At 39.6% G+C, this 22,082-nt stretch overlaps 1 protein-coding gene across 1 annotated transcript in view; it reads right to left on the bottom strand.

Annotated features, from left to right (window-relative positions):
- apbb1ip (amyloid beta (A4) precursor protein-binding, family B, member 1 interacting protein) overlaps positions 1 to 22,082 on the bottom strand; it is a 31,774-nt gene that overhangs the window by 4,007 nt on the left and 5,685 nt on the right. Inside the window, exons 3-11 of the mRNA XM_034706630.1 lie at positions 18,581 to 18,640; positions 16,694 to 16,781; positions 14,393 to 14,685; positions 11,957 to 12,034; positions 9,836 to 9,995; positions 2,671 to 2,792; positions 1,512 to 1,586; positions 1,261 to 1,404; positions 747 to 857 (exon numbers count right to left, since the gene is read on the bottom strand). Coding sequence (XP_034562521.1) covers positions 747 to 857; positions 1,261 to 1,404; positions 1,512 to 1,586; positions 2,671 to 2,792; positions 9,836 to 9,995; positions 11,957 to 12,034; positions 14,393 to 14,685; positions 16,694 to 16,781; positions 18,581 to 18,640 — 1,131 coding nt within the window. The remainder of the gene's footprint in view (positions 1 to 746; positions 858 to 1,260; positions 1,405 to 1,511; positions 1,587 to 2,670; positions 2,793 to 9,835; positions 9,996 to 11,956; positions 12,035 to 14,392; positions 14,686 to 16,693; positions 16,782 to 18,580; positions 18,641 to 22,082) is intronic.

Below are 22,082 nucleotides of genomic sequence, written 5' to 3' on the forward strand. Positions count from 1 at the left end.
CCCCTTGGCCTTGCATCACTGTACAGTCTCCTCGTCTTAACTAAAACCTTGAGGACTCCGTCTCTCACAGGTGGGTAATTCAGTTTCTCTTTCTCTCTAGGCTCTTTCTGTTTTGATCCTCCACAACTAGACTGAACATATCTGCTGATTCTTGTATTTCCCAGTCGAGATAGAGGAAAAGAAAGAAAGCAGACTTTCACATCCTTTTAAGAGTGACCACCAACCCATAAAATCTTTACTTTTTTCATGCAAGTCAGCATTTCTTGGATTTAAATGAGCACTGTAGGTACCGTCCATCAATGTTAATACTCTCAACTCAAAAGTTCTCTGTTTTAATTAAATACATGAGGCTTTTACTGCAAAGACATATAAGGAACTGCTTTAAGTCCTCTTCTTTCTTTCGCACCACTTTGGGCTAAAATGGAAAAAACTGTCTCCTTTCACTTCTTTAAATTAAACTATTTATTACATTTCACATTCATGGTGCAGAGAGCAGCTGTGGAGCTTTAACCGTATACTCAGAAAATTCCATGCAGTTGATTACTGATATGTCTAACACTCTGCTGTACACTGTTATGTTCCTCATTACACAAAAAAAAGCACAACAGAAGAGTGTCAGCGTAAATGTTTTCTTTGGTATCACAATTTGGGGAAGTTGCAGCTTCTCTGTCGAACCTATTTCACCGTGAAAGACTTAACAGCTTTGATGCAAACTGGATTTACACAACAATGTAAAGCTAACTTACCTTCAGAATGAAGCAGAAGTCGGTCGGGGCTTTGTATTTGTTCTTATAGTCTTTGGCGTAGTAGACATTTACATTGTCGAACTGGACAAAGCAGACAAGGTCTCGAGATGACTGAAAAGAGAGAAGAAATCCTGTTAAAAGTTGACCTGTAATGCTTTATTTAGTTGAAGTTAAGTTTTTTATTTTTGGTTCATTGCTTTTTTGCCTTTTTTCATTTAATGGCAGGGGGATAATATCCAACATATCCTGTATGAATCGCAAATTTGGAAGCAAGAGCCTCAAAGAGATCTAAGGTCAAATATCCAGCAGGTAATAAAAGCCCTGGATGTATTCAGCATAAAGTTGTAGTCCATGGAAACATTTTCCAACATCAACCTTTTATTTCTTTATTTTTCTGCAGCTAAACTGTTTCCACCCCAACTTAAAAGCATCATGGACTAGAGTATTAGCTGTTGGACGTGTGTTCATAATCGTATTTCTGCCACAAAACCTTGTCCCCCCTTTGACCCCTGACCTTTGTCTTCCCTTTGGGCACGTAATAAATCCCCGAAGCCCTCAGCTGGAAGAGCCGCTGCTTCCACGACTTCTTGCCATCTTCTTTGAGATGCAGCACCGCCTCAAGATCGGGCACGATGATAGAAGTCCCACAGAAGTTCTCCTGCAGAGGTGAGGAGGGGGGATGAAAGAGAGGGGTTCACTGAGACAGGGTCCCTTTGGGAAAACTGATATTTCACTTACAGTCTGTGTGTGTGTGACTTTATTTACCTGTACTAGTAACTCCTTGTCCTTGTCTTTTATTTCTTTGAGAGCTCTCTTATCTTTCTTCCATAAATAAAAGTTCTGTGGGAGTAAGATGGAGAGTGCATCAGTCATAAAAACACATCAATCTACCAACAGAAAGGCTATTTTAGGTTAAGCTAGCTTAAATGATTATAATAATAGCTTGTTGGTTGGCATACAACATACATACATTTTTCTCCATAACTCAGTACCAAAAAAAAAGGCTGATTAATGAAATCATCACCATCGGTCTGAGCTATACTTTATTTTTGGTATATTTATAAAGCAAGTAGCAAATATAAACATGCTTAAAATCAAGCCCAAGGCGGTAAACATGATGAATTTATACCCACCTGAAATCACAATTGCAGCATTGATTGACATTTTAAACACTTTAGCATTCAGTCCAAGTGCCTCCTGAGTTTAATGGGTACATTCACAAGCCTAAAGTAAACTAAGTATTAGCATAGAATAGTTATCCATTTCCCAAGAAGTCATAAAATAATCATTATCACTTCTCCAAAATCCTCAACCTTGACTCACTGTTGTATTAAGGGGAAGTTTGGTTTTGTATTATAGTCTGGGTCTGTATTCTCGATGTGGTGAGAGAGAGAGTCAAAAGGGGAATTCTTTTTTTTGGTAGCTCTTGTCAAAAGTAACACAGTTAATTGAAGTAGACACACCGTACAAAACAGACCTGTCTTTGGTCGGGGGACGTGGAAGAGATGATGGAGTATTTTTAAGACGAGAATATGTCCCCAGTTTTTCCAACCTGGCAGTTTGTCTCTGCCAACAGACCGAATCCATTAAACACTCCGAGAGTATCAAAGGTTTTCGTTATATCAACAAACATGCCAAGATCTGACTGTATTTTGCCTGAAGCTGTTTTGTCTGATATATTACAGTGAGGACATAAATGTAAGAGGTCATCACACATAGTGGAAAGACATAGCATGAATCAGACACCGATTCAACAGTGAAAATAGCCAGATGTCGCTGGGCTGAAACAAAGTGGAGATGGATTTGTACAAACCGATGCCAAGAATAATGAGTTGGCTAGTGTTAGACGTTTGAGAAATCAAACATACTTCACCTATGAATTGAAAGATATATAGAAAAGGTGCCTAAAAATAATTTGACCAACCTGTGGATTTTTGAAAACCTCATTTTTTTCCTTGCGCTCTTGGAAGAGGATTTTATTCTCGCTGTCCCTCGTCCATGCTAACAGAGGCTCCACAAGGTTCTCGTGATCTTCAAATGTCCGTTCTGCCAAAAGAGAAACAAAATAAGAGGTCATGAAACTTACAGTGGAAGGAGTACTATTCAAATATAGTAAAAAAAAAACATGTGGTTATAGCATCTGTTAGCAATTTTCTTTGACTGTCCTTAACTTTGGTCATCTTTCACCTTCCCTCTTTTGTGCTGTTGTCTTTTGTCACCTTACTTTAAATGTATCGTTCCTGTTCCTCATTATTGTCTTGTTTTTATTTTTTGTTTGGCTTTACTTTTTGAGTTTCTGTTTTTTTCCTTCTGGATATGCCACATTTGTCTTGTGCAACCTTAAACTGTGCAAAATATTAATAAGTTGATCAAAATATTCATAAAATGCTAAACTAATACTGATTTTGTCAAATGTCCATACTGACTAATTTGCACAGTCCCTAAAACATATAGGCTAAAATGTTACCATATTGATTTTCTAGCTTTAGCATATTAACATGCTAAGTTGAATGCAGTCTCAGAACCCATAAGCTATCTGCTTCTGGAGAGTCTCAGTTTCACTGTAAATAGTCATAGACTGTCTATATAATGGACAGTATCGCTCTGCCTTTTCCTATTGTGCGGTTTTGAAGTCAAAATATCCCATTCCAGAACGCTGACATCTTGTACATTTTCTGCAGCCAGAGTCTGCGCAGTAGGGAATTTGTGTGTTTCCACAGTAACAAGCTCCGCCCTACAGCTTAGGGTCTCGAGGTCCTATGGAGTTTCTCTCTACGACAGCTGTCAATCAAAGTAAAACCCGGATGTAAAACCCCGTTATTTAACCTCTGATAACTAATGAAAAAGAAACTTTCAGGCCTTGAACACAAAACAGACAAATAATAACTACATATCACCACAGCATACGGATGTGAGAAACATTCGTAAGATGTGTATTTATTTTTTAAAGTTTGACCGCAGCCCCATTCAAATGAATGGGGGAGACAGAGTTTTTGATCTATACTGCAGCCAGCCACTAGGGGGAGCAGTTTTTGTGGCAGCCTCATTTCGAGCCGAGCGAGATTACATCAACTTTATATACAGTCTATGTAAATAGTAAGTCACACAGAGGCTTCACTCTTTCAACATTATCTTATATGCTTTGTCTTTATGTAGAATCTGTAAAGATGAGTTGAATGCAAAGGCTATCTATTTGTCGAAAGGTGCTTACACTAGCAAAATTATCTTGAGTTGTTTGTTTTAGGTGTATGCTGAAGGTGGTTTTGATCATCAGTGTCATCAGGATTTATCTGTTGAAGACCATGAACACCAAAATGGAATTTCATTCCAATCTTTCGCATACTTGGTAATCTTACTAATGCACAGCTAATGATGGGGGACATCTTGGTTTGTAAAAAATTTAGACAAACTGGGTGAATGTGTGCAATCTAGATGTATTTGTGTGACGCCAAGCATCCATTTTTTCTCTGCACTCTCTATTTTTTAAAGTCAAATTGACAGCTGTACGATTGTCTTTTTCGAGTGGGCTTAATTAAGAAAGGGCTCAATAAAATACCCGCCTCCCATTTTGCTGGAAGGACTTTAAGTGGCACTAAACCTCGAAAACACATTAAGGCCACTTTTCCACCTCCACTGCCACCATCTCCTCCTCCTCTCTGCCCACCCACCCACACACACAGAGCAACAGATCTCCATCATGGACTGAGCATTAGACTGTAGTTTAGCCCTGCTCCCCAATTACAGGATGCTAGGCGAGGCAGAGGTAGGCATTAAATAAATTGCAGCCAGGGTTCCAGTCCATAGTTTGACTATTACAATCATTAAACGGATGGTGTGACTTTGCTGCTAGAGTGAAAATCCCTTTGAAGTGCATTAACCACATGGTGTGTTTTCGGTGGCGTGCATGGTGAGCACATGGGAGATTTAACAGCAGAGGCAATGCTGCTGCTGAGCTCTGTGGGCGATTTTTCTGGGATGTACTTCCCTTGACTTTTTTGTTGATAAAGATTGAATGCTGGCACAAATGTGTAAGAGCTGGAACGTGACACCTCCTTGGGGGTTTACAGGCATTTAAAAATGAACTCATATAAATAGTTTCCATTGTCAACTTGTCATGTTGCCCACTAAGACAGAGATGACACAAGATCCTGTCCACCCCCAGTGAGTCAGATGATCCAAGCATCAGAGGTTTTGTGGGTACGAAATGCTTTAAATAGCTCGGTCAGAAAGCTGATTTAAACAAGCGCTGTCAATTGGTTAAAAATACACTGTTGGCTAATGGGGAAACTGGAATTTCCTCATTTGTTTTTTTTCACTCCCAGCCTTTTATATCTAAACCCTCAAAGTTCAAATGGGCCTATTCCTCTTTCGGGGTCAATCTACAGTGTTCATTGTTCTTGTTTTGAGATTGAAATTGAAGTATCAGGTGTTGAATAAGCCCCATGTGTAGTTTTTAAACTCTTCTCTGTCCATAAAATATTCTGTTTTTTGAATTACTGGAAGAAGCTGTTCGCATTTTTTAGCTGCCATTTTTTAATGTGGTTATGTTTTATTCTGAGATCCTTGTAATTAACATGTTAAAAGCACTATTGGCTGCTTACAAGGTCTTAGTTAACTCTTGATAGTGCATAAGAGATCATTCTTACAACAGCAACAAAGAAGTTTAGTAATTAGACCTTGAAAGAACGAGTTTTCATTGCTACAGTAGCAAGTATAGGAAACTCATAAAGCGTTAATTATGTTTATTTTCAAGTCCATCAGGTGGTAATAACTTTCTTTCAGTGCTTATAAAGTTGAATACTAATAATTCAACCCAGTGGGGTAAAAAAAAATCTTGTACTGGATTTCAGACGGACCGTATGACAGCGTGCTTGCTTAATTCAGCTGCCTTTGTTGGTTTAAAGTGAGTTTCAGTCTGATGTGAAAAACAGTCATATCATCTTGGTAGTTTGATATTTCCTGTTAAAATCGTCTTCTCCTGTCATATCCCTCTATAATTTTGCGCTCATTTTTATTTGCTCATCATTTTACATCTATAGAAAGGTTTCCTCACTGTTGCATTTATTCTATGATGACCTTTTGTGTCCACAGCTGAGCTGGAAATGATTAATCATGCTTTTGTGTCATCTCGCCTGGATTATTGTAATTCTCTCTTCACATGTCTTAGCAATGCATCCTTGAACCGCCTACAAGTGGTCCAAAATGCTGCTGCTAAGCCGTTGACCAAATCATCTACGAGATCTCATGTTACACCGATCCTCATATCTTTGCACTGGCTTCCAGTTAATTGTAGGATCCAGTTTAAAATTCTTGTTGTTGTGTACTGAGCGCTCAATGGTCAGGCTCTCCAGTCTATATCAGGGAGCTGCTGAAGCCTTATAACTCCAGCAGGACTCTGAGGTCCTCTGATCAGGGCTTTCTGGTTGTGCCTTGTACCAGGTTAAAAACTAAAGGGGACTGTGCTTTCCAGGTTGTTGGTCCTCAACTCTGGAACAGTCTCCCTCTGGAACTGAGAACTGTGACAGGTGACTGTTGACAGGTTCAAAAAGCAGTTGAAGACCTATCTGTTTAGACTTGCCTTTGTTTAATCTGTCTGTTTTTATGTCCTGTTTTTGTATTTATTTGCAAACGCTGTTTGGCCTGTTTGGCCTTTTAATGCTTTTCCATTGTTGTTGTAAAGCACCTTGTGACCTTTGTTCTTGAGAGGTGCTCTATGAATAAATCTTACTTACTTACTTGACAAGAGTGACAAAGGTACAAGTCAGCTTTCTATCCATCTGTAACGTCTGCATTTCTTTGCATCTGACACTACAGTCATCATCCGTATGAGATGACATCTACAAACACCAGTCACACTACTAATTCCTCTTTGCTGAAGTTCTGTTTTTCAACCATGTACAAACCAGAACCCTAAACACATGAATGACGCTCATGAATTATTGCAATGGGTGACATTTACTTCATTATGATGGTTATAGGTATTGTAGTTTATTGTGAGTTAAGCCACACACAGATTTGTCAACTTTTACTTCTGTGTATCAATCCACTCCAAAAAGTAGTCCCTAACAAATGTATCATTGGCTTCATTTTAAGCATTTTTCCGACATGGTCCAGCTGTTCTAGAAAACTCTGATTGTTTTAATCAAAGCAACATATTTCTGATGTTTTTCTTGGAGGTTTTTAACTCTAGAGGGATAAACAAGGCTCGGCTCTGAGGCATATTTTTCATACTTTAACAGAATCTGTTAAAAAAAAGAAAATTAGAGAATAATCCTTGGCTTATCCTTTAATTTAGAGTTTCACAGTTAGCTTGACTACCTGCATATAAAATTACTTGAATATAATTTTTAGGCAAAATAATATTGACTTAGATTTTATATCTCGCAGAGGTTAATGGCTTTACCACCAGTTTCTCATTAAAGCAGTTTCAGGGGAGTAAAATGACCCCCTCACTCATGATATATAAGACTGGTTCTGTGAAAATGTGAATTATCTCAATAACAATCTGATGAAGTTGTTAGAAAACAGAGAAAACAGGTGGTAACGAGCAGCGAATGGAGAAGTCCAGCTGAAGTAAATATAGCACAGACGGCTCAGACGGAGGATTGAGATCATAAGGCTTCTATTTCCACATGACAGGGAGGATGACTGACGGTGTCCGATACAGCAAATTAAACCCACCTGTCTGCTCTGTGTGTCTGTGTGAGCGAGAGAAGGAGAGCGAGTGTAGGTAAAGAGGAGGGAGTGAGAGAGAAATGGATAGGAGTAAGATCAATGTTTCATTGTGAGCTCACTGCAGTGTGGCCGCCATCGTGCCAATAAAAACACAGTCCATCATCTGGACCTGAATGAAATATCCCACCCTGCACAGTCTGTGTGCGTGTGTGTGTGCATGTGTGTGTGATTGGTGGACAATTCATATAACTGAAGGCTGACGTTGTTAAAGTGACAATACACATAACCACTGCTGTGTTTCCTTGTTGTCATGATGTATTTGTACCCATTGATGTGGTCAACAAATCAGCCTACGTTTTATATTTGTGTTGTTTTTGTTTCCAGCACCTTTCCAGCCACCGATTCTTTTTCCAATTGTTTCACACTCCTGCTGGACTCGTGTGCTAAATCAGTTTTAATTTCCCTGTGAAAATATGAAACTGCCAGCAGGTGTGAAAAACAACAAATCTATCACCACAGACCTAACCTCTATGGTGCTATATGAACGAGTGACAACATGTTAATGGATAAGGTGATTGTTGATGGATTAATCATTGGTCATTAACACTCCTCAGCCTGTGTGTGTGGACATATGTCTCCAATTCCAAGTAGTCCCACCCAGGTTACAGCCTTTTTGGTTGTGTCATGATGATTTTTTGTATTTCTATTCTTATCTATGCTGATGACACCCTGCTTCACGTTGCTGTGTTTCCTGACTATGCACGAGCTATTGATGCTATTTTAGAAGTCTTAGGATGACTGTGGAGGTGTTGCAAATTTAAATGACTCATCGTAAAAGAGGAAGTTGTTTGTCCAATCAGCCCAACATTTCACGTGTTTGATAAAAATTCTGCCCTGAAGACCTGCACATGTGAAAATTCAGGCCTTGTTTGACAATCATTTGATATGCATATTATTTTCATGATGTGGTCCTCGCTGCTCAAATGCTGCAACATTATTATTATTATTATTTGTATTATTATTTTAATCATTATTAATAAAATCATTGTTTTAACATTTATTTATCTTATTTATAAAAAATAAGTATTTAATTATTATTATCTGATTCTGTTAACGCTACCTTATTTTTAACTTTTCTTTCCACTCTTACTTATTTTATTAATTTTACTGTATTGATTTTATTTTATTTTTAAGTATTTTATTTATAACCATGCCTTTTATGATTTTACCATTGCTATTGTTTTCTGACTGTCTGTTATTCTGTGAAGCACTTTGGGCTGCATGTTTTTATGTATGAAAGGTGCTATATAAATAAAGTTGAGTTGAGTTAATGTGTGTATGCATTGGATTTCTCTGGCACCACATGGTAGACAGAAGAGACATTAAGCTCCATTGTGTGGCGCGATAAATATAAAGCTTCAGACATGTGTCATCTTCATGTCACAAAACTCATATCAACATAAAGCAGGGGGAAAACTGAAACATTATCTATAGAACTATGGCTCATAGAGAGAATAAGGAAGCAAAATGGAAACCTGGTTCATCACAGTGTCGGACTTTATATTCCCTACAGTGCAGGCATTTCTCTCAAAGTATCACAGGCACCAATGTACACCTTCATGTCAAGCTAGACTCGTCATTGTTCTCCCTCACATTCAAAAAGTCTGCACAAATGGGGACTGACATGAAACCTTGGCTGAATTAAACTGTACTACAATTTCTGTTGCTTGCATGCATTAGTTTCCAAAAGCATGACTGTTTGATTTGTTCTGTCTTACAGTGAGGACCTACACACATGCAATTGCACAGGGAGCAGCTGAAAATTTGCTCCAATTTGTTGTGTATTACAACCGTCTGCTTTCCTGTGCAAAGACATCCAGTCACGTGAGCCGCTGGCAGCATCACTTTAAAACAGGTTCTCTCTGTTATTATGTCAAAATCATCCCAACAAAGAAGTCAGTGATGGACTTTTTAGTAAATAAACCTTATGAGGAGCTGGTTGTGTTGAAAAGACTTGTAACATTCACATCAGATGAAGCAGCGAAGGAGGGGGGCACGACTCTGGGCAAATTGCTGGCATGTCAGCGGGCATGCACTGTTGTAGTTTCTGTTTTCCTTACAGCATTATGTTGAGGCAAGTGGCTGTCAAACATGAGTCTGGTTCTGCTCAAGGTATCTGACTGTTAAAAGGAAGTTTTTCCTCGCTGTATTATACTAAATACTGTGAGGTGCTCTGCTCATGGTGGATTAAGATGAGATCAGACTGAGTCTTATCCTGTCTTGATGTTGGGTCTTTGTTAATAATCTAACATAGAGTACGGTCTAGACCTGCTCTGTTTGTAAAGGCGTCTTGAGATAATGTTTGTTCTGATTTGGCGCTATATAAATAAAGATCTATTGATTTATTGACTCACCAAGTTGCAGTTCATGGTTGGTCTCACACAGGCTCCAGTCCACATTGCAGTCACAGTGAGTCTTCTCAAACAGGTTGTCCAGAACCTCCCTGACGCTCTGCCTCTCGTCCACCATCAGAGTCTTTGAGCTGCCGTCATTCAACAGCACCTTCACCACCAACTGTGCAAACAAAAAATGTGACTCTGTTTTACTTTGCTTTACTGTTCTGGATTTCCTCATGCTAGTAGAAGCTTAACCAAATTGAATTTCTTAAGTAAAGTTAAGTTTAGATTTGCTGAGAGTAAGATGAGATATTGATATTATCCCCATGTCTGTACCGCAAATATGAGTTAAGCTAGTAGCCTGTTAGCTTGAAATAGAGCAGAAAATTTTAGCTTGATTTTTTAAATGCAGCTAAACTCAGAATTTTATTGTCTGCAGGCAAACAATAGCAGAGCTAGCACCACCAGCCTTCAGTCCTCCCTGCAGGTTAAAGTCCACATGTCTGGTTATGCATTGCTCTGCTAGAATTAACCAGATGCCTACAATGTCTGTGTTTACATCGGGGTAGTAGAGCATCAAAGCATTCAGCGTAGCTACAGCCCGGGCTAGTGGCAGGTTATCTTGTAGTGAGTATTCCTCATAAGCTAAAAGTCTTCCAGCTGCCATACCATATTAAAAAAAGAACATAAATAGCTTAATATTAAATGAAACATAGATCTTTCAATTGAAGTTTCAGAGTGAATTTGTATTTCCTCAAACATGTTATTGAGGTTTTGTGGCTGTAATGTGGTTGTCTGTGTCGTCTGCCTGGCAGACTGAAGTTTGAGCATGTTTCTGCCTGCAGCAGGTGTCCCTGAAGTGAGACATCAAATCCAGGCATGAGGCACATGCAGCTTGTTTCGTTTTCCACTCTAATTACAGGCTTTCCAAAGTAAATAAGCTGTTTCTGTTTCATGTTGTTAGTGAGAAGAGTTGGAGCATCAGCACTTCTGTCTCTTCAATCTGTTTAACTTCTTTTGGCTCTTTAATAACTTCTCCATCGTTCTTATTTGACTCTTTTTGCAGTCCTAGCATCTCTGCGTCTCCCAGGTTGGCTGAGATTCATTTTGTTCTGGAGCAGAGCAGTGCTCTCCACACAGGCTCATATGGCTTCACACTTCCTCTCATCTGAAACAAATCCAGCTTTGGACTGCTGAGGAGTTTCACAGAACCAAGGTCAGCCTGGCGCTTGCCTTGTGTCGTAAAAATGTGGGTTTCAGAGATGTTATCAGGAGGGTTTAAAGTGTTGGATCACATGTTGCTCCATCTCACCCTTCCCTGGAAAACAATCTGGGTTTGGCGTATGATTGAATGAAATGTCACTGGATATCAAATTATGATTCCTCATGCAGCACTTCCTGGGTATCTACAAAATACATGATCCGTATCGAAAGCATGCTCCGGAACCACTGGGTTTATTTAAAACCTAAGGGCCTCTGACCACAGATGGGTCTGCTGAAACCACTGAGATCACACCTTACTCACCGGATTCTCTCAACCAAGAGACAGATGTTCCTGTGAAAGTGGCCAGCGGTATGTTTGAAACAAAGCTGTTGTTCACCAGTTCTCTACACAATACAAAAATACCTAAAAGAATTCAAAACTACTATCTAAACTGGGAAACAGGCTTTAAATTTGGTTACATGCATGTCAAATGAAGCATTTTAAGACAAGAAATAAGCAGCAAAAAGAGTCAAACTTAAACCACATCATCAGAGACATCACTTATGATAAAAGTAGCATACGCAATTGGCATGATACCAGTTTGGTTTTGTGTAAAATTGCAGATCATTATGTCAAGCTCTGCATGCAACACCACATGTCAGTTCTTTTCTGGACTGCTTTGAAGATGAGATAGTGTCCACATATTGCCCAGAGAGGAAACCGTACCGTCCTACAGGATGTTGGCAGGATGAAAGTAGCCATCCATTACTGTGATTGATGGCTCTTCCAAAAGAAAAGAAAGAGCCATACTATGTTTCAACATTACGTCTTTTACAGTGATGTCCATACAGTTGTAATTCACGATGTCTTTAAAGTTTATGGTTGCCAGTGGATGTTAGATCAGAGGGGTATATTTTAATGTTTGGCTGTCTTACCTTTTTCACTTTTGCTTCCTTGAGCTTCTCAAGAGCCATCTTGATTTTGTCTGCTTTCATCTGCGCCTCGATTTCCTCCTAAACAGGAAAAATAATAACATGTAATGAGACTGTTTAAATATAATGACAAACAGACGTTCATCTACCATTGCTCATGATGTAGTACAAGTTCAAAATACGATATCATACTGTCATTGTGTTACAGCTAACATAGTGTACTTGGAAAATGATGGAGGGATGTTCACAAAAAAATATTTGATGTCACAACAATTTCAATCACACTCCTATGCCTGTACGTCCAGTATGAAGTTGCAGCTAGCAGTCGGTGAAAAACCACTAGTTGTGCTCAAGCAGCAACCTCTGGTCTGAAAATATGAAGCCCATGCGGAAGTGTTATAAACTGCAGTTCATCGAGAATCCACTTGAGGCTGGCTGCAGACAACACCGGAAACCACATACACACCAATTCAAAGAAGACAATATTTGCAGCATTAATAAACATGTTTACAGCCTGGTTCAAAAAACTGCTTGGCGACAGTAGCTAATTTCTCTATCAGCATGCACTGTACGGGGGGGGTTTGAACGCGACGGGTCAGAAGATATTAAGACTACGAGTTTTTGCCCAAATAAGGACATGACTGACTTGACTCCCGGACGGGAACACATAGCTGTTGGCTAAGAGGCTCAAACCCTGCCTCTTTACGTCACACTTAAAGAGTGCATTTCCGCATTTCCAATATGGCTGCCACAGTCAATTGGCCTCAAAACAGCGCTCAGGCACAGATGGGTGATATCATGGATACTACGTCCAATATTTATACAGTCTATGGATATGCTACAAGTAATTTTTTTTATTAAAGTTATATTTTTGGGGGCTTTTTGCCTTTATTCGACAGGACAGCTGAAGAGAGACAGGAAACGTGTGGAGCAGAGAGTGGGGGAAGACATGCAGGAAATGGTCACCGCCGGGAATCAAACAGCGACCCCTGCGACGAGGACTGTAGCCTCTGTATGTGGGGCGCTTAGACCGCTAGGCCACCTGCGCCCGTGGTTATGCTACAAATTGAACATATTCTTCCAACTTGCACCTTTAAAGCTAACTTAACCATTACTTAAAAAATGTAAAAACAATGTGTGATTATGCGCTTGACTATTCCTTAGCCAGTTATGACTTCAAAGAGTCTTTTATCACTGTTATGTTGTCAGAGGCTGACCAGCGAGGATGCAAAAAATGTCCTTACTCCCAGACCGAGAAATTTTCTGGCACATAACCGACCTTAAAATGAGCTTTAGGGATGTTTTTTATTGGATGGAGCCACAATAACGTTCTCCCTTCCCTTATGCTAAGCTAAGCTAATTTTCATTTTCACTCTATCTACATATATACATGAGTGAGGTATCATTCTTCTCATCTAGCTCTCAATAAAATGGCTAAAATAAACATTTCCCAATATTTTGAACCATGGCTTAAGAAAAGGGCCAAATGTTAATCAAGAGGAAAATATAAATGTGGTGAGTTCATTTCTGTTTCAGGAGGTGTCGTGTTTTTGTTTTGATTTAGTTTTAAATTCAAAACTGGAGTGTCAGCTCAAGGCCTGTCAGCTCAAGGGACGGTACACTTAATCTACTGAATCTCAATTAGCATGGATAAGATAACCTTTTCTTTGGCTTATGAATGGGGTGCTTTCACATACAGATCTTGCCTACAGTGCAGATTTAATGAACTTGTACACCTTAAACAATGACACATTCTCTGCCTCAGCACAGCTGGTGTTTTTACCTCAGAAGGATGAGGTAACAAGCCCTGCTAAAGCAATAAGCTCCCGTCTGGCTTCGCCCCCCCCCCCCGCCACTGCCAGATCTTACCTCCCTTACTCCAACCTTTGGTATTGATCCTGTTACTCTTTTCCTGCCTCATGGCTGCGTGCGTTTGATCTGTTCCAGACAGACTCTCGGCTGCTGCGCCTCACAAGTCTCTGTAACTGTAACAGATGCCTCCATCCGGCAACCACTTCGCCATGACCTCACCGTCCTACTGTCGTAAGAGCAATACTACTCTTCCCATTTCCACACAGACACAAAGAACTCACCAGAAACTCATATGCTGGGAACAGAGGATGTTTTTCTTGTAATACTGTCTTGTCACGAAAGGATTAGAAAAGTGCTTTCTGGTGGTAAACGAAGACACGCAACCAATGAAACAGAGACTGTGATATTTCGGTGCTTCATGTTTCTGATTTTGCATATTGCCACATATTTGGCCACACAGCATTGTGGCATCTTCCTTGAAACCCCACAAGCAAGAATCAACCCTCTATTTCTTTCAAAAACCTAAATTAAAACTCTCACTTCTTTAATTTTGGATCAGTTCCCAGTAGAGAGGTCAAAAAGTTCTTGCATAAATGCTTCTGTTATCTCACAGAATGGCTGACTCACCATTGTAGGCTTTGCAGACTGAGGAGGTGGAGGTGGTAAGGGGGAGGCGGAGGAGGAGGCTGGGGTGCTAACATTGCTGCTGGTGCTGCTCGAGGGTGATGTTGGGGAAGCGACAGATGAAGCAGGGTAGGCGCTCAGGCCTTTGGGGGGTGCCGGCAGGTCTGACGGGGGTGGGGATGGCACCTTCAGATCTTCTATCTGAGCTGCAAGTTTCTCTTCCGTTGCATTGAGATCGGCCATGAGATCGGCCATGAGAGCATCCAGATCATTGTCTTCAAGTTCATTGAGCGACTCTAGTGTGAAAATTAAATCAGTTCACATGTTAAAAAATGACTCAGGTACATTATGTCTAAAAGACAAGTGACTGACATTTCCAATCAAGATTTATCAGAACTACCTCTCCTTGAAAATACTGATACTGAGCAGGTGCTTGTAAAGTGTTGTCAAATAGAAGATTCCCAAGTTCCTTTTTTGAAATTGCATGCTCCTTCCTTTAACATTCAGAATTTTCATTTTTAACAAGTTCCTTTCTTTGACTGATTACACAATTCATAAATGAAAGTATATCTTGCGTCTCATCCTTTGTTTAGCTTCCTTTTTCTTCCATGAGGGACAGGAGCTGGTGGTGCTGTCAGTACAATATGCAAACACTAAGCTAAAAGCCTAGCTTTAGCTTTACTTTAGCTTTGTATTGGCATGGCTTTAGTTGTTTTGGTGTTGAAATGCTCATTCAGTCACATCTAAGTTAGCATGTCAACAAAGACTACACAAACATAGTGAACAGTACAAGAAGTGCCAAATATTAGCATGTTAGCATTGTAGTGTGAACATACAAGCAGGTTGATGTTTACACCAAAACCATACAGATAGTTGCAGGTGTGGTTAGGGTTGCCAACTGTCCCATATTAGCCAGGACATCCCGTATATTGGGCTAAATTGGTTCGTTTCATACAGGACCTCAATTGTCCTGTATGTTGACTATTAACTCTTGTAAATACAGCAGACTGCACTCTACAGATCCTACATCAGATAAAACGGCAGTGGCAGATCATGTGCCAATCACACCGCCTGTCATCCAATCACAGAGGATTTTCTCTCTGATGGCCATTAAATGATCAGACTCAAGAATCAGATGCAGCACAGAGCTGATCAAACATGACCTTCAAATATCTGTAAACTGTGACTTGTCATGTAAGGACTTCTCTCTGGCTGTGCAAAAGGACAAAAGACTGCTTGAGTCAGTCAAGAGCAGCAAAAAATAAATTTGGTGATTCACACTCCTCTTTGGCACTACATTTTTCTTTTGCCTGTTTTTTGATGTAAAGAGTCAAATTGTTGTTCCTTTGAGATTTATTCACATGAGGTTACAAAATGATACAGTAAGGATTAAAGGGAATATACACACTTTCTGCATTTCCAGTTGAATCAGAATATGAATATACGCTGAATTCACACATCATGCTCAGACCACCATGGCACCGTGCACCTGTCCCTTATTTAGTGGTGAGAAAGTTGGCAACCCTAGATGTGGTTGTAAATTTTAAGTCTTTTAAGAACTGGCAGCTAGTTTTTGTTGTCTTGCAGACATGCTAAACTAAAACAAATAATGTTAACATTAGCATTAAGTTACCACTTTAACTGTTAACTTACCAGATACTCCGCTACCAGTGTGGTTGTGAGTCTTAGTCTTGTGAGAAAATAGTAATTGAGATTAGTGTGGCAATATGCTAATTAAGATGGTAAGCAGCGCCTACAAATGTTAGCATCATGTAAGCATTGTTACTATGGTCGTATCAGCAAGCTAATATTTAACTTTGAGGCACTGTTACAAGCATAGCGGTGGTGGTTTTCAGCCTTGTTAAAAAATGTTTGTTCAGTTTTAGCTGGAGAGGTTTGTCTTTGTAATTTGTTGTAAACAGCTTTTTGTACCTTGAACTTAATTTGACAAGCCTAAATACTCAATGACAGAGCTAATGTACGACAACAGAGAAAGGAACACAACAGATGCTGTAACCTTGCTTTAACATTAACCTGCTTGTTTTACAGCTCATTATAGCCGGAGTAATTAACGTGAACTGGGCCCTCAATCTTCATCTGAAATCACCTCTTGAACAGGAGCCAGCAGAGTGACTGAATGCTGTTTTTGTTCCTCACTGCCAAACGTACTCTCCAGGTAATCTTGATAACATTCAAGATAACTGATGGAAAGTGCTACATATACTGCCCTGGTACAATTGCAGGGTTGCACTTGCAAAATAGGTCAACAGCCAGCTCTTTGAAGTTTTTACTACATTCGCTCACCATTCAGGTCTGTGAAGCCAATGGAGTAGTTGACTTCTTCTTTGGCGCTTGGGAAGGGTTCAGGAGGCACCGTTTCCTGACCGAGACTCTGGAGGAAAGAACAAACAAAGCAGGGTGTTTATTTGAGCGTTAATAAAATATCAGTACAGCCAAAAATACCCCGGAGATTTATTGAGTTTATTCACAACACAGTCTGAGTACTCTAAAACAAACGTTATGTAAGAAAGTATAATGTTCACACGTCCAGTGTTACATCTACTTTAAATAGTACATGTAACAAGGCGTCTATTTGTGTAATATTTAAGCCCTCCAGGTGAAATGTCAGGGATTTACAATACCTAGGGGGTTCGAAAACAACATCAAAGTGACCAGCAGGGCCTGTCAGAGGGGGAAACAGTGTAATTTCTAGCTGCCTTATGAGTTTGCCATTTGACCTCCCCTGCAGAAGGAAGTGTAATTTATGGTTGTTAGATGACCAGAAAGAGTAATTCCCCCCTGCTGTGTCTGTTGTGCTGACCGGTCTGGAGTGTCGGAGTGATCAATGGTGTGTTTTAGTGAGTTTGTCATCTGCCTCTGAAGGACACAAGTCCTTTTTGCTTCATTTAATCTCCTTTATTTTAGAAATATATTTCATTACAAACAGGAATCTGAAGGATTGCGCTTCTTCCAAAACCCTTATTTGGTCTTTTGTGCTACATGCACAGTAAAATAACAACTTAAGAGACACAAAAACATTGACAACATGCATTACCTTATTGTATGAAACAACATACAACCAAAATGTGATTGTCAATTCAATTCAGTTCAATTTGCTTTATTGGCATGAACAAAGACCTGTCGTTGCCAAAGCACATAAGATTCATATACATACATTACATATATATTCCTTACATAGTATAAATATTAAATATTTTATAAGCTTTAATGAACAATGGTGTCACCCATACAGCACATCTCAATGTCCTCGATTGATGTGGTATGCTCATAAAACCTGCACCTAAAATCAAATATTGTGGGATGGTGCGTCCCTCAGGCTGTGACAGGCAGACACATATTTAGCAGCCAGAGGAGCTGCTGACCCTTCCCCCAGTAGAACTGACAGTTTCACTTCTGGGGCTTCTCTCTATGATGCATCTGTAAGCTAAAACTGCCTTTATACTTCTTCATCTTAATACTTTGTTTATCTCTTTAAAGCTCCTATGAGGACCTTCACTTGATATTGCCTCCCCCTGTGGACAAAGAGGTTCCTCTTCTCTCTGCTGATTTCCTCCTGCACATGTGTAAGTAGTCTTTTCTAACGTATTAGTTCCCTCCTGCCTTATTTTCACACTCTTTGCTCTGAAAAACATACAAAAAGTCTGTGCAGTTAATCAGTTCAGCTGACACCTACCCCCGTCAGCAATCTTAGATGTTATTAATAGCTATAGAGAAATAATCCATCTTGTCACTGATGATCTTGTTTGTCTTTGTAGGTCATAAAGAGGGCTCAGTATTAATGTCAGCCTGTTTAGTAAACAGCTGGACACTCCTCACAGTAGCTTTAATTTACTGTTTTTTATGTCAGATTTTGACCTTTTTTTTTGTTTTTTAATTCCTTTAACTACATGTGGAAGATGTTCTTGCAAACTCTAACAAGCAACTGATACAAAGACCTTATTTGGTTGAAAAAAAGGCCAATAATTAAAAGGAAAATAGAATCCACTCAATCCTTAGATATGTAGTTTTTCAATATAAAAGTCTTTAGGTGAGTGTTTTGATTTACAGACTCAAAAGCAGCAAAAAGTAAGGAGGTAAAATAGGTAGTGTAATAGGTAACATCAAAAATTAACAGTATTAAGAATAAGTACTCAGATGTGAGGAGAGCTTTATCTAACGGTGTTAGCTCACCTGTGTGAGGAGGTCCATCTCCCCCAGCAGGTCTGTGAACATGGCGTCTATGTCGTCCATCTGTTAAAAGCAACAACAGAGGAGTTAGACACAAAACAGGCTCAAACATCAGACTCCAGATTACTATACATGTGACAAAACTTATTATATACATCATTGGTAATATCAACTAGAGCTGCAAGAAAGCAAAGACTTTCATTGTTAACACACAGCTGTCTTTACAACTGACAGAGATGGAATGTGTGAAATTAAGGGGTGAATTCATCAGCATGGCAAAGCAAGTGTTAAATTCACATGAATTTTGCACAGCCAGTTATAAGACTCTGCAGTGCTACTTGACTCTGAAATGTGTGCAGTTGTAATACATGCCCTGAGGCCACATGAAATCTTGCAAAACAACTCCAACCCCGACTCAGAGAAGAATGCATAACTTTCAGGCATTCATTTTTCGCCAGGACTTGTTGTGTCTTGCTGCACAGGCTGAACTAGAGGGTGCAATATTATTTCTTTCCTTATTCGATGTCCAATTCACACTCAAAGTGTAGTTTATTATTCACACCATCGGATGTCAAGATTTGTCTTTAAGCGACCCTGCTTTTGAGTCCCATGCTGACACTGAACTACACAAACAAGTCTCGCACAAGTTCCAGTTTTCTAAGTCATGACCTGCTGCTTATTTCTGCAATCAGTTCTTTGTCAATACAGACCGTCATGTGTTGAAATCATGAACTGACATTACAAATGTTCAGCATTAAAAGGATGTTTCATCCAAACTGAATGCTTGCTTAAAAAGGTGATTCATTTCAGTTTCAACCACACACAAAAAAATCCAGCCACAGACTCTGTCCTTCTCTGAGCACTCCCATGAGATCTCCTTCTGTAATTATGTACAGTATGCTGTCTCTCACACGTGTTTTATTTGAATCCCCCATTTCTCAGAGTAAATGTTTTGATGGGATTCAGTGTGCAGTCAAAACAGAGTCCATGTTTTCTTACAGTGGAGTCTGACCAGTAGCGGGACAGTGTCAGTGGGAGTTCACTCAGTCACACTACATTGGTGCTAAGATGGCGTTTTTACTTCACTAATTCCAAAATAGTAATGTGCTGTATTTGAACTTCTGTGCAGCTCCAGAGCATATTAATGGTCCAGCCGTGGCCTTTGGAGACAGAGCAAGTAGCAGTAAAGTATCCTGATTAGAGATATTTCAGCAGTAAGCAGGGCTGCTGTGAGTGCTGAAGCAGTCAAAACTGAGTTAGACGAGCCTCATTTCCACTCATGACAGCACACCAGTGAGGATGAGAATCACACCTTTTGCTTTAAGTGCCTTGGCTGTTACTTATAACTGGCATAATTTTGGCTAGGCGAGTTGCTAATACATGCGACTTTGAACCCTTGAAATGTAAAGAGTCAGTAGTTTCTTTTTAATCTTTGTGTTTTAATACACATTTTGCTTAAGATTTTAAGAATAATTTGGTAGGTCTATCTCTTTGGTCCAGACTGAGCAAAATTTATATTTATATATTTCTATTTATATAATCCTATTGACTGTGATCTTTGGTTTTTCTTCAGATCATAAAAGGTCCAATAATTTAGTTTATGACAAATTGGGCAGGAGTGGCTCAGTTCATAGGGTCTTGGCTTGGGAACCAGAGGCTTGCCGGTTCAAGTCCGGGCATGGACCAAGTTTGGCAATTAGAACAGTGGCTGGAGAGGTGCTGGTTTATTGGCCTGGGCACTGCTTAGGTGCCCTTGAGCAAGGCACTGAACCCCCAACTACTCAGGTGGTGCTGGTTGATGGCAGCTTCCTCACTCTGACATCTCTCCATAAGTGCATGACCGTAGCATGTTTGTGCATGAGTGTATTTACAAAACCTATGTGTGTAGCATGATCAAAGAAACCCCAGAGTGTAAAACTTTAATTTCCCCCATGAGGACTAATAAGGCACTTTCTTCTTCTTCTTAAATTGCCAACAAGGATAACGAATAACCTCCACTTTATTTTGTGTTTTGTACCAAGCTGACCATGGTCTACCTTATAAATAACAACATTGTAGCATTGTATTTGTTATTATAGCTGCTTTACGTCACAAATATCCTACCTTGAAATAGCAATGTGCATGAGCCTCATATTAGCATGCTGAATGCTTTTAAGAGGTCCTTAAATGACTTGGAGGCTGATGCATCTGTCTGCAAATGTTTTCTTTAAATGTCACTCATGCTGTTTTTCTGCAGGTATTTGTAGTGTAGCTCTTTGTATGCGTCTGCTGTTTGTGCATTGTTGATTTGTAACTCTGTAACTGTGCTGCTGCCTATCTTGGCCAGGACTCTCTTGGAAAAGAGATTTTTAATCTCAATGAGCATTTCCTGGTTAAATAGACTAGACTTTTTTTTTTTTTTTAGACTTTATTGTCCCCTTGGGGAAATATTTTTCCACAGCACCTTTCTGCCTTTCCACAGACATAGACAAACACAAGAACATACACTGTAGGCTCAACAAACTGTCCACCAAGACATCAACACTCAGACAAAGTTGTATAATTCAGCAATAAAAAGGTTATAAAATAAATAAAATTAGCATTCAGCTCAAATGCAGCATGGCTGTGGACTCAAGGTAAATTAAAACATCAGTATTTCAAACATATTGCCCACAATGAGGCAACATGATGGCAACACTGAAGTGACAAACCCAGTTTTTGTTATTATAAAGTTATCAAAACTCAAATGTTTTCAATGATAATGTGGATCGAACAAACTGTTTCACATTCATTCAGGACCAATGATGATTTTGCCTTGTACCTGAGCTAGCTAGCCAGGCTATCTTTAAGCTGTGAGAACATGAAGACAAACCAGAATACACAAGTTCAGCTTCACTCATTTTAAAGCACTTTGGTCTGCAAAGCTAAAAGGTCAGAATGAGTCTTCATTTCAAGGTTGTATTCATCTGTAGGCTTGAGATGCTCATAACTGAGTATGCAGGTGCACATAGATGTGTTTGGGTTAACATTGGAGATAGCCTGGCTTGCCTAAAAGATCAGTATGGTCAGAGTTATGGTAACAATCTCCGAGCTTCGAGCTTCGACTCTGCCTGCTTATTTTTAAACCAACCTCATAGTGGCCGCAAACTATTTAGCTGTTATAATTTTAGATCCCCTTTTACTGTACCAAACCTTACAGAGAAATCAATCTGTGAAGCATGTCCTCCCCTTTATCTCATTGGTGTTCTTTATTTCAAAGACACCCTTGCATAACTAAATCTCCCCTCTTTGTTTTTTTCTTGCCTGCTGTGACGGCACATTAGATATGAAAATATTATCTCTAACAAAGTGTAACCCTCGGCTTTCATTCATCACAGTTTGGAATCTGTTCAGTAAACTTTTGGATCCAACAGGAAAAAGGAAAACATTTGCACTTGGATTTAATCAAAACCAAAGCAGGACATTAGAGACAAAAAAACTCTTAGTTACTCTGTGGAGGAGACACGTGCGATTGATGATGTTCCAG

Source organism: Notolabrus celidotus, chromosome 17 (assembly GCF_009762535.1).
Source record: "Notolabrus celidotus isolate fNotCel1 chromosome 17, fNotCel1.pri, whole genome shotgun sequence".
NCBI lineage: Eukaryota > Metazoa > Chordata > Actinopteri > Labriformes > Labridae > Notolabrus > Notolabrus celidotus.